The sequence below is a fragment of the Nanorana parkeri genome, unplaced genomic scaffold (genome assembly GCF_000935625.1).
Source record: "Nanorana parkeri isolate BGI_ZX_2015 unplaced genomic scaffold, ASM93562v1 scaffold7, whole genome shotgun sequence".
In the NCBI taxonomy this organism is placed as follows: Eukaryota; Metazoa; Chordata; class Amphibia; order Anura; family Dicroglossidae; genus Nanorana; species Nanorana parkeri.
In genome coordinates, this window is record NW_017306275.1 from 2,308,061 (window position 1) to 2,321,718 (window position 13,658).

The following is a 13,658-nucleotide window of genomic DNA, read 5'->3' on the forward strand; positions in this document are numbered from 1 at the left end:
CGATCATATTTCCCATTGTGAAAATTTCCCCTCACTTTCAATATTCAGAATTGTTCATACCCCCTATTTAAGAGGCCTTACCTCACTTTCTGTTACAGTGACATGACAGCAAAAGAGAGGAAATCTCCCCAACGGGAACACACACAGAAACCGAAACCCGACTGCAATTCATATACATATAAATACATATAGTACAACAAATTACACTTTCAAGAAAATGGGTTCCTTTGCATATCAGCCCTGCAAAGTATTTTGATGCACCTGCACACTGGGGAAAATTCATGAAAACTGGAGCAGACAGTTTTCTTATGGCAACCAATCCACTTCTTTCTTCAGTTTGTTCAGTTAAGCTTTGAAAATGAAACAGAGAAGCTAATTGGTTGCCATGGGCAACTGCTCCAGATTCAGTTTGCTCCAAGTTTATGAATTCCCCCCATTGTCTGTAAACCAGGAATACTGTTTTGTACCATTACAAAACAATGATACCGTTTACATTCCTTTGGTTACATGTAGTATACTGTGAGTGACAACATCCAAATGCTTGCACACATTAGTATTTGTGCACATTGCATAGAGTAGTGGTACGAATCCTCCTTGGACAGCTTATCACTACACACAAAACACAATTCTAGAATGCATACCTATTTTGTGCATATTGACTTTTCAAAACATGAAACCAATATAGAAAACTGAGAAAAACATTTATTACAGCACAAACTGGAAATTATGGAATTTACCATTGGCTTTAGTATAATACAAATTTATTATATATTGTGGCAGTGCGTGGCAATGCCACTGTGTTATCTCCATTCCTGTGTCCAGAAATTAAGTGTCCAGTGCATGCTGATGGCACAGGTGTGCACAGCCTTTACAATAAAGCTGTTGGGCAGGGTTCAAGGCTCCACCTGGGAGACAGGAAATCTCCACCCAGGAGTCAGAGTGGAGTCCAGTGCAGCAGGGTGCTGCGGATTGGAAAAACTCCAGTGTGCAGGTAAGCACACAACTGTGACTGTCTGGAGGTACGGACAGTGGGCTGAGGCCGGAACAGCAGTGCTGCAAATGCAAAGCCAGGAGGCTCGATGGGCAGGTCCTGCTATGAGATGCTAAAGAACCCCTGCAGGGGTAATTTCTTTGTTTTGTGAACTTTGCTTTAATAAGAGTGGGCAAGGAAACCCCTGAATGAAGATTACAGCGAGTGGATCCGTCCTTAATGCGCTACTATTTGGAGCGAATTCCCACAATATATATATACTGTATATATATTATCCTTTTGTAAGTTAATTGTCTGGGTTCTCATCCAAGGTATAGAGGTTCTCACAGGTCTTGCAGGAGAAAAGTCAAAGCAACAACATTTTACGGTCATCATTAAAATGCTGATGCTTGACATATCTTCGCTGCAAGACCCATGAGTGCATCTATTCCTATGTTGGATTTATAGAATATAGAGTATTTGTTTAAGCAAACCTTGTACATTTGTATCACAAGAGGTGAAAGACAATTCTTGTATTGGGAAAAAAAAACTGTAAAATGAAATTACATTCTATAATTTCCATTTTGTGTCACAGCACGCTATAGTAACTTGCATCACAAAAATCACTACACATAGATTTCAAGGGGCCATTTATAAGACTAGCACAGTAACTGCTTTTTTGCTTTGCCCAAGTTTGCCGCAAAAACTTGGTTGGTTTTTACCAATTTATAAGCGTGTGGCATGAAGTTTCTACTTTAAAGTGAAGTGTAATACAATGAATAAAAACAGGCTGACCAGAAAACACTTCATAATATGTTCCTTTATTAAAAAGAACTGGGTAAGGGGTGGTATAACCTCTCAGCTCAAAGATGGGTATGTTTATAAATTAGTAAAAATCTACAACATGCATTTTTTTCATCTATTTTGTAATATGGAGAAAATAAGTAGAGACGTTGCCCACAGCCGCTTTATAAAAAGGCAAAACTGCCAGAATTCAAATTCTCCAAGAAAACATAATTACAACTCGTCAGTTTCAAAGTTTTATAAATAGGCCCCTCAATCACATACATATTTGTGAGCAAACAGATTTTTTTTAAAGCTTAACAACTGTCGGACTAAAATTATAATACGGATCATGTTTATAATTACTAGAAGGATGGCTGTATTATAGATCCTACGCTTGAAATAAGATAGGTGGATCCACATCGGTGCTTAGTATCCAGATCAGTTTCGGTGGCCTGGAATGACACCCTTAACTACCTTTAGAGAATGCCCATTATCAAAAAAGAAAAGAAGAGTATTGGTTACACTTTCATAATGAATTACCTACAGTTGACTCAATTACTTAGTTTAGAAGTAGTGAGCCATTAGGATAACAATTGAACCCTGGGCTCTTATTGGATCTTACACTGGTGTTATATGCCAGACCCAAATAAGGGCAGCACATGGCTTTCATTTCCATTGCTCTGCATTATTTAAAGCATATCTAAAGTCAAATTTTTTTTTCTATTTTGGATTGAGTTAGAAATGGTTAAAACTAGGGATGTCCCGATACCACTTTTTCAAGACCAAGTACAAGTACTGTCCCTCATGTACTTGCCGATACTAATTACCGATACTTTTTCTTAAAGGGACATGTGACATTTTTTCTAAAACAATACAGACTAATGATTTTAGGGCAGTTTCTCACCAGGGCTGCGTGTATTGGAGGTGACAGGTTCTCTTTAAGGTGACATTAGGGGTCTTTTAGACCTCTAGTGTCACCTTTCCACTTCACTGGATTCACTGAATGTAAATACAGCAGGCAGTGGCTGGGAGCAATAGCCAGCCTGCTATTGGATATTTTAAATTGCAATGGCCAATAGCAGGCTGGCTATTGTACCCACCCACTGCCTGCTGTCAATCAGCAAAGGAGGGAACTGAAGACAAAGTTCCCTATCAGGTCCTCTCTGCTGATTGACAGCAGGCAATGGACGGGTACAATAGCCAGCCTGCTATTGGCTATTGCAATTTAAAATATCCAATAGCAGGCTGGCTATTGTTACAAGTGTCCATTCCTTTTTCCACTTGATGAAACTGTTTGCTTTTGGTGGTATATGTCAGTGTCAGCTGTCCATGCTCCTTATGTGTTTAATAATGCCCTCACCAGACATACACAAAAGTTTTCCCTCTCAATGAAAGAAGAGAACGTCCATTATGTGTGAAGGAAAGATTTACAGCTTCTCTCCTCTCCTCCCCCGTGAGCACACTGAACGGACATTCTCTTCTTTCATTGAGAGTGAAAACTGCTGTGTACGTCGGGTGAATGCATTACACATAAGGCGCACAGACATCTCAAACATTGTGATATATAGCCAAAAGCAAAGTTTCATCAAGTTGAAAAAGAGGGGACACGTAAGGACGGAGGAGGAGCAGCAGTAGCAGCAGCAAATGTACAGGGGGGGCAGTGGGGGATTTCACAGTCAGTCTTTTCTCTCTTCTCGTGCTGGCTACAGAGGTCTGTGTAAGGGACACAGACTGCTGCAGCCAGCACCAGCAGGGAGAAGAGACACTTCACAGAACACTTACCGCCCACCACGCTGTCACATTTCCGTCCGGAGAGGTCAGAGCGGAGAGGAAGCCTCTGTTTGGTGGAAAGGTATTCCAGGGGAGGGGCTATGGGGTCAATGGCCGAAGCCCTTGAAAAAAATTTAAAGGGTCGGTATCTGCTCTATGCATCGGGGCATTTTCAGGAGTACAAGTACTCCTGAAAATGCCATGTATCGGCCCCGATACCGGTACTAGTATCGGTATCGGGACATCCCTAGTTAAAACATTAAATATTTGCCATCTGTATCTGACTGGGGAGGACTGACTTCACTTTGTTTTTTAGACAACAGGAAGGAAAAGGGAAATCAGTTATCACTAGAACAAATCTACACATTGGAAGATCCTCACCCCTTAATTCTTGCGGCAATGACAATTCAAAAGTTTGGATTTCCCCTCAGTTTCAGTGACAATGGCTACCAGGTCAAAACGAAAGGGTAAATTTGCCCAGCAGGGAGTCAAGAGCGGCAGCAACAGAACCCTGATAAAAGTTTCTAACCTTTCCTACTCTACCACTAAATCCCAAACGTTAGTTGAAGTATTAGGACAGGTAAATAGATAGTCAAAGGTTTTGACCAGACCTCAGGTAAAAAGTGCCAATAGTTGATTTAGTGGTAACCACATCTCTCTTCCTTACACGGTGTTTGTCAGATAAGAGGCCATAGGTACAATATGTGGTTCCTCACATCTGCCTGGAATCCTCCTTACTACTATTTGGAGGTTTTAGGTATGTATGATTTTATACACAGATCATGTTAGAATCACATTAGAGAGTTGTGTGGAATTATCTGTGCAGAAAAGGTGGTTGACAATAGAAAACAAAATGTAAAAAAAAGTTGCAGATGGTTGGAAAAAGCTGGTTAATAGCATAACAGCAGTAGCACTGGTTGGTGAGCGCACTGGTTGGTGAGCGCACTGGCATGCCTGTGATTCAAAGCCACATTGACAGGTATTTATATACATGCAGATCATCAGGTTGTGTAGAAGACATTACCCTATTTTGTGCCAAAAAATTATCTACTCAAGATACTGAACAGCCAGGATAAAAGATAATATACTGTAGCTTGAAGGTCGCATGAACATATGCAAGTTGTTTTTATGTGATCACTAGCTTTATCCTAGAAAGCACAACCATTACCTTTATGGTTTATTCCCTGCATAAAAGCAACAGTCCCTGCAGAACAATTTGCTTAGCCAAAAAAAAATATTTTACCTATTCAATATACAATGATTTTCATGGACCTTAATACTTTGCAGTACTTCTGCACCTGCCGCCCGCTTCCACTAATCTCTATGGGTGTCCAGACCAAGACCCCCACTTTTGTTAGCTCTGCTGAGCAACTGTAAGGCTACTGGGGCTCATTAAAACGGTTTGCCCTTCCACCTTCACGACCATTCTGCCTGAAAAACCCACAGGGAGATGTCCCCAGCCAATAAGTAGCGCCAACATAAGCAAATAAGTTTTCCTCTTAAAGTGGCAATCATGTTTAAAATATGTTTTTCTAAAACCACAATGGTTATAAATTCCGTGGGTAAAATTAATGTGAACTACAATTTAGGGCTACAACCAACTAATTGATTATTCAATAATAATCGATTATGAGAATAGTTGACATTGATTAGTTGGTAGGAGGGCACCGCAAGCAGTGGGTGGTGGCTACAATTTGAAATGGTCAATAGCAGGCTGGCTATTGCAACAGACCACTACCTGCTGTATTTACAAGCAGCTGCTGTCTGTGGAATCTTGCCACTGCCAGCTGTCATTCCCTGGCTGAAGCTATTCAAGCTCCATGTGCTTACAATAAAATTATTCAAAGAAAATTATAAAAGGTGGGGGGAAAAAAAAAAGTAATTTACAGTTTTGGCCTGACAAATTCTGCTGTGGGAGGTTTGTTGCAGTGACATTCTTTTCAATGGTACCCCAAACGCGCCTCCTACCCACAGTGTGATCGCTCACGCTGGAATGCATAGTACCACAATGGTGTGCAGTGCGATTGCAAAAAATTGTGCATGCAGTTTTATTCTGAAGAAAACTATGTTTGTAGCACTCCAGTTGTACATTTTATTTTAAATTAAGGATGGTATTTATTTAAATTTTTTTATCCCATTGAGAAAATAAATCGACCAACTAATTGATTATGAAAATAATCATAAGGTGCAGCCCTTCTACAATTCATCCTTGATAAACCCATCATTACTATGCATTTTCTTGAACGCTTCGGTCAACTATAAATATTTAGGTTACTGAGATTGAAAAAGAGACTTAGGGTATGAGCTGATTGTTATATTAAAAACTAGTGTTTTTAATAATAAATATATAATTATACTGAAACAAGTTTCAGAGTTTCTCACAAATATGGTACATTTTAAAGGGATAGCACACTGCAGTCTTTACATTTCATATACAAACTTTCAGTCACCAATGAATTATACAAAAACAGCACTAAATGAAAGTTGAACAATGACAAAATACTGAAAAAGGACATAAACTTTTTTATATGCCCATATTGCACAAGGTATATATACAAATCATTTGATACTTTCCCATGCAAGCTATAAAGACTTCATGAGAGTCCTTTCCAGACCTAATACAAGATATATCAATTTCTCAGTGAGGTTATACACATTACTGGATACTAAATCTTGTAACGCGTGTGGGTTGTCCTATACCACTTACAAAGCAATGAGGACATTTAAAAAATATGGGGTTAAAGTCCCTTTAAAATGGTGTATGCACAAGCATGTCAACACACATTCTCAACAGTACAATACAGCAATTCAATGTGACTGCTCAGTTGAAAGAAAATGGTATTTACCTTTGTATCATGGCGAATTGTGGTCACGGTAGTGGTAATTTGTATTTTCTTCTTTTCTTCCTCCTCATCTTTCTCTTCCTCCACCTTTTTTTCTGGGGTTACCGTTGTGATCAAATTGGTCTGAGAGACACCCTTTGCTGTGATGTATGGGCCAGTGCCCACCTCTGTGGCAGACACAGAATCCTTCATGTACATGTCATGGTTTTCATTCACTGATGCTAAAAGCAAACATGATATTTGGGAAAAAGTAAAAAGTATGGGATGGGCTGTTAAGAGCAACACAAAAGGACTGATAATGCAGTTTGAGAAACAGATGAGAAAGCAACAAAGCATTGACAAATCAAATCATTGACATCATCATTACTGTCTGATGAGTGATCTATTCAGCAGTAATCACAATTCTTTTTAAAAGTGATCTAAGCAATGTTAAATTAACAAATGGAGGAGCGTGTCCACATTGTAGAGTATATGTATGCTGTATTTTAACAAAGGTACAGTACCTTGTTACATTATGCTGGTGAATGGTATTCTGGCTTATTTAATAAGACAACGCAATAAGTCATGGTGTGCAGGTACCCATAATGAGCATTGAGAGTTCCTATTTTATCCATTATTAAATATACATACTATTTCACCTGGCAAAAGGATTTCAGCCAACATCCAGGAAGACTACTCTAGCACTTCTTGATTCAGTTTTACTATTTCCTGAATCAGCCTCCCTGCTCATTTGATAGAGATGATGATTCAATGTTCAATTAACAATCTAGAGACAGAAGCTGCATTGCTGAAGAAAATGGGGTATCACCTTCTTGGCAATGCAGTGCAGTATGGCAGAGTCGTGTAAATCAATAAATCAGGGCCCCCCTTACCATCTTGTCTTAAGTTGTTACATAGTCAAGTTGAAAATAAGACACAAGTCCATCGAGTTCAACCTATAGAAACCTGTCCCTAATAGAAAATGAATCAGCAGTGTGATAATGTTAAATGTCCAATGATATGATTGGAAGTGCAAATGTGAATGGGAAGCAGTGGGGTGGCACCCTGCTCCATTGTACTGTACAATGTGGCATAGGTGTTTGAATTTCAAGATTGGCTGAACAGACTTACAAATCCATTGGTAAGTAAAAGTTTGCATACAGTATGTATATTTAGAGATTGGCCACAACAGATATAGGTAAACCAGAGAAGACTTCCTAGGACAGCTGATGCCTGAGACACGACCTTTATGATACTCACTAAATTTCTGACAACATTGTCAGGATATATCAACAGTAACCGCTACGGAGATAAAATGTTACCATTCCCAGATTGCCCTGTTCAGCAATGGCACAAGAAGCAAGTGAAAGTGACAACAAGAGCCAAAGACTTCCTCCTGCCTCTACAGGATGCCACCTGAAATACACTGTATGGTCAAAACAATGTTGACAACCCTCCAAGCTATTATGTTCAGGTGTTTCCAGTGAAGGGTACTCGTAATACTACAGCATACAGAGTAATTTTAGACACTTGTGTCCTTTGAACCTGGTGGCAACAGTTTGTGGAAGGCCCTACAAGCCTCTAGCATTTCCCTGTGTACAAAGCCAGCTCTATAAAGACATAAAAAGCTTGGAGTGGAGGAACTTAAGGGGCCTATACAGAGCCCTGACCAAAACCTATAGGATCAATTGTGAGCCAGGTCTACACAGCCTACATCTGTACCTAAGTTCACAAATTCTCTTTTGGCAGAATGGGCACAAATTCCCACAAAACACACTACAAAATCTCATAAGAAGCCTTCTCAGACGAGTGGAGGCTGTTATAGCCACAACCGGGGGAGCCAATCCCACATTATTGCCCATTGTTTTGGAATGGGATGTGCAACAACCTGATATAGGTGTGATAGTCAGGTGTCCACAAACCATTCACCTTTAGGCCTGGTTCACACCTGGGTGTTTTACATTGCGTTCCTACGCTCTTAAAACGCTCAACATGTGAAAACCAATGATTGCCTATGGACATGGTTCCCACCTGGGCGTTTTACAGCGTGTAGGAACACGCTGCAAAACGCCCTACGCCCAAAGAAGTACAGGAGCTTCTTTCGGGCGTATTTGCCACACCTATCCATTGGGATACAGCCAGGTAGCCCTCGGAAACGCGAGTTTGTCTCGCGTTTTCTACCGCGAATCGCAAACGCGCATATTCGATACGTCTATTTGTGAACCCAGCCTTAAGTGTAGATGCTTATGTCACATTTCACATATATGTCATGAAATCCATGAAAACTGAGGTGATCTAAAATATACCCATTTCCCCAGCTCCATTCATCCTACATGAGGAATGGAAGCTACTGCAGAGCTATATACCACTGCTTAACTTGATCTTTCCTACCCATGACATAGCTTTACAGTTTTCCCATTGACATCAACTCTGTCTACTCAAAAGTTGTTTCTACATAAAAGTGAAAATTCATATTACTTTTTAGCACATCCTCTGCAAAATTAACTTGTAACATTTTGCAAACAAACTTTTTAACATTTTGCAGAGGTACAAAACCAAATATTACAGTCTCCGAACTGCTATATAAAAGTGCTAATTTTATTTTGCACTTTCCTATTGCTAGATGATAATTTCATACATTATACATCTTATGCTATACCAGTTGGGCATAAGAATGTTTAGAAAGTTCATGATCAATTTCACGGGGCCAGTTTTACTGAACAGATACGCGTTTTCTTCTTCTGTGGGAACAATCCTTTGTTTTTCAGATTGTAGCTATCCTCATTATTATACAGGTTTGCTCTTAATTATCATAAATAAAATGACTTATTGAAAGACTAATGGTGCCCGAATTTTAAGTAACAAAAATGGAAAAAAAAAAAAACGAGCACAAGGGCATTCATATGACCAGAAGCAGGTTGCTAGGCAACAACTTCCTATGCACATGCAGAGAAAGATATACCAAAATCACAGCAGGATAACAACAATGACTAGCATTAGGCTCATACAAGGAAGGTGTCACCACCAGGCTTACAAGCTTTTCTCTCCTTTGGTTTTCAGCTATTTTCACAACTGAAATTATAGCTCATCGATGACAGCCACCTTTGCAACAGCACAAGAACTATCTTGTTTAGGCAAAAGATCGACACAATTATGTTAAAAGCATGTTAAAGGACAACTATCCATTACTTACAAAATGATTTATGTAAAAGTGTTTTGTAAAAATACTGATGGATAAATATTACAGGAGCTTCAGCACAGAGAATTTTTATAAGAAAGTTGTAAATGAATTACCACCAGACAGCTAACTTCCTGTGCAGTAATCAGATAAAGGTACAGCCACTGGGTGTTTTTAAGCCTCTACTAGCAGCTTCCATCCAACAAGGCATAGATACAGTACATAATACATATGTAGCATCTTATTATTTACAGCTATTACAGATACAGTACATAAAGCTATAATTTAAGTTTGTATAAATGGAGTTTACTGACATGCAGCATTTTAAAGGATCTGCAATCCAGTGCTTATGAATTAGATCACATAAAGCAGTAGTTATCTGCATCCACTGTTGCTTTTGACATGCATTGCGTTTTTGTAAACACAATATGCTCTGTTCTGGTGGATTTCAACAGCTTTTATTGCTTTGTACCAGGCAACGTCCGGGAGGTGGGGGATCCATGCATCTAACCTAGAGTAAATAATTAGCAATGTGTCCTCTTTCTGCACGTTGTGGCTGAGTAGGTCTAAACCAGGACAAAAATAAAAATGCTCCAATGGTACAATAGAATTCTCCGATATTTTGTTCTAAATAGAATGTATTATCAGCATGGTTTGAAGGGCTGGGCACATACTGATAAGTAAAAGTGTTATGTGAATATACAGTATTTAGTGATTTTAACAGGACCTTGTTTTAAAATAGTACCCTTTTCCAGCAGTAATCAAAATGTAGGAACTGCCATCGCTGACCTCCTTAAAAATTTAAATGTCCTGGCTGTTATGCTAAGCCACTGACTGAATACTTTAAACCCTTGAACAGCAACAAGTATGCAGATTTGTAATTTCAAAAGGCGTTATTTGCATACTTGTCCTGGGTCAGCAACTCTTAAGCACTGAAAGTGTGACTCTTTTAGGTTGACCTTAATGGACTTTTGCCTTTTTTCAACCTGACTAACTATGTAAAGCCAGAATACTGGAACTGTTGAAATGTAAAGGCCAGCAATGAGAGCACCATAATTCTCCCACAACAGGTTTAGACCTCATGCACACTAGCAGGCTATGTTCAAGCCCAGCAGAAGTTATCTACTAAGTATAAGCAACTTTATGCTTCCCAGATATTTGTTTTTCTGTGCTGGGCTTAGTCGCATTTACACGCATTTAGCAGCATCAAACTGGGCTAGTCAGACCCGGAAGAAAGACATTTCTATTTTGGGTAAACAAAATAGAAGGCACCTAGACGCTGCTGAACACCTAGGTGTGCATTCAGTCATATAAAAGCATTACTTGAGTCCAGGTGCAATTAGAAATTAACTCCAAAAGCACCTAAACTCAACGTTTTGGTACGTATGTGTGCATGAGGCCTTATTTGAAGAAGAATCTGTCATGAAGTATATAAATAAGCTGTTAAGGAACCCAGCGTTCCCTGACTCGTGCATCATTCTCATATCTCTGACACCCCATTTCCAATACCTTCCCTCTATTTTCAAGTGCTACAACCTTTGTTAGACTCCTCAGCATTCAATACTTCAGGAAGTATTGGGTGCCTGTGCCCACTTCCATAGTGTGGTTCCATCCTCTTACAAGACACAGCAGTGATGTAAGGGTGGGAGGATGGAACCACGTCATGCAGTGGGGGGCACAGGCATCAGACACTAATGGAAGTGTCAAGTCTTGTGGAGTGGCTACAATTCTGGAAGAGAGGAATGGAGATGCAAACAGCCGAAAAGTAAATATAATAGCTGTTCTATTGCAGGAATTTAGATTTTATTAGGTGACAGACAAGGTCTTTTTAGGAGTTTTTACTGTATCATATAATACATTAGCATGCATTCCAGAAAAACTGAGTAATAGATAGACTAGATATTCAAATGGTCCTCATTATTCAGTACATATGAAACTCCAAGAGAATCAAGAAACCATTTCAGCACAATGCTAGGTGTGGGAGTTCTGTGTGGGTGTCCTGTGTGGGTGTCCTTCCATTATTTCATTGTGATACTGTCACACCAAGTAAGCGACCTTTTTCTAATGTGTGAACAGCTGCTAAATTTCTACTTCTAAATTATATTCTACATTAGCAAATGTCTGGTCTTCTTTTTGAGATAACAGTTTAAGAATGGAACTACAAATTAAAGGTGAACACAATATTCTTACCCCCATCTAAGCTTCGGGACATTGTATAACGTTTACTTGTAGAGCGTTCAAAATAGGGTGCAGGCCGATCAATAAGTGCACTTGCCCTTCTTGTCTGAGCTTGTGTCCGCCCACTGTATCGGAACTTGGACCCTAAGGTGAGGAACTTTTTAGGCGGTGCTTCCGGTGACATCAGCCTATAAATATGAATATACAGATATTGCATATTACAAACATAGTCAGTAAAATAGTTTTAAAAGAACAGCTTCCTAAGAGATTTGAATGTAGTGAGTGATGCTTTATGAAATGGGCATGAGCTATCTAAATACAGGTAGATTTGTGGCAGTTGGAGTTAGAGAGCAGCTTAAGAGGTTAATTCATATTATAATAACTTTGTTAAACAGTTGAAATGCAAGGTGAGATAAGCACTGGGTAGTGTCAAAGAGGTTTGCATTAAATCTTAGCTTTACCTCTGACACTTTGATTAAAGCCCATCTCCAGCCACTTTTTTTTGTGTGTTTTGGATGGATTAAGATTAGAATTTCTGTCTAGTTGTTATTTCTGTCCGAGGCCCCATTGGGGATTTTTCCCCATTCCCTGCCAATATGGGGTGCACTTGTTTCCGGGACAGGAAGGCAAAGACAGAAATAAACACAATTGTCAGAAATTCTAACAGCTTACTTCAGTGGTCACAGCCCAGCGGTCCTCGACCATTAACAAGCGCAACACTATGTGCACTGGTGACGGTGGATGTGCACTGTTTTTATTAGGGATGCTCAGAGTACCGATACTTTTTTCAAGTACTCGCCGATACCAATTACATTTTTTCTAAAGCAATACAAAATCATGATTTTAGGTCAGTTTCTTGATATTATGAAGAACATGAATATTTATCATGCCATTGCTAACTAAGGCTTGTATCCCCCTAGTGGGGAAAATAGATGAGCACATGTCCAGACTCCAGACCAGAACACTGTATAGTATAGTGTGGCACAGCTATAGCCAATTCTGCATATATGTCTGGACATGTGCTCATCTATTTTCCCCACTAGGGGGATACAAGCCTTAGTTAGCAATATCTACATAGTAATTTCTTTATTTAATGTCTTTTAAAAAAAATCTTATATGCAGCTAAACAGCATTTTTGTGCCCAGCCCCCATGCGGTGCTGCAGTACTAACCTGCTGTGTCTTCTCCGTCTGCTTCAGCCACTCCGTGTCACAGCCTAGTCATCTGCTCCATTCTGACCTCTTCTCCCGCTGATTGGCCGATTGGATGATTGACAGACTTCCTCACCAGTCACTCCTGGCTCGTTTTTTGTATCAGAGTATTTGCACGAGTACGAGTACTCATGCAAATACTCGGTATCGCCGCCGATACCGATGCTTGTATCGGTATCGGAGCATCCCTAGTTTTTATGCGTGTGTTTATGTGAATCTGGACATACAGACCTGCTTCCTGGCTACTCTATCCCCTTAAAGGGAGCAAGCAAATTCTGACCTTGCGGTCCAATATTTGAGGAGAGAAGCAGATCACAGAGAGGGGAGTGGCCTTTGCAGCAGTTGTTGGTGTATGGAGTCATGGAGAAATCACCTTATAATGCTTATTGGATTAGATTAAGCATAATATATATTTATACATACATACATACATACATACATATACACATACACCACACGCACACACTTGCACATATTGAGTGCTGGCAGGCTTAGAAATAGGAAAATAGAAATAGGAAATTCACATACAACACAGAGAGGTTTATTGTTGTAAAGAAACACATTGTAAAAAATTCAAACATGACAGGAAGTGAGGAGAAATCTCCCAAATAGGGAAAGATGACAAAAAAGAAATAAATTACTGTATCTAATCCTTCCCTGTTCTGTCCAAAACAAAACAAAACAAAACATTTTTGGTTGGAATTGGACTTTAAAGGCAGCCACCCCCCCCCCCCCCCCCCCCCC

At 39.6% G+C, this 13,658-nt stretch overlaps 1 protein-coding gene across 12 annotated transcripts in view; it reads right to left on the minus strand.

The window, feature by feature from the left end:
- EPB41L3 (erythrocyte membrane protein band 4.1 like 3) overlaps positions 1-13,658 on the minus strand; it is a 115,241-nt gene that overhangs the window by 47,840 nt on the left and 53,743 nt on the right. For 11 of the 12 annotated variants that reach the window (XM_018553712.1, XM_018553703.1, XM_018553669.1 and 8 more), the window contains exons 10-11: positions 11,717-11,892; positions 6,373-6,590 (exon numbers count right to left, since the gene is read on the minus strand). In XM_018553712.1, the coding sequence (XP_018409214.1) occupies positions 6,373-6,590; positions 11,717-11,892 (394 nt within the window). The remainder of the gene's footprint in view (positions 1-6,372; positions 6,591-11,716; positions 11,893-13,658) is intronic. The other variant, XM_018553630.1, reaches the window with a different exon arrangement.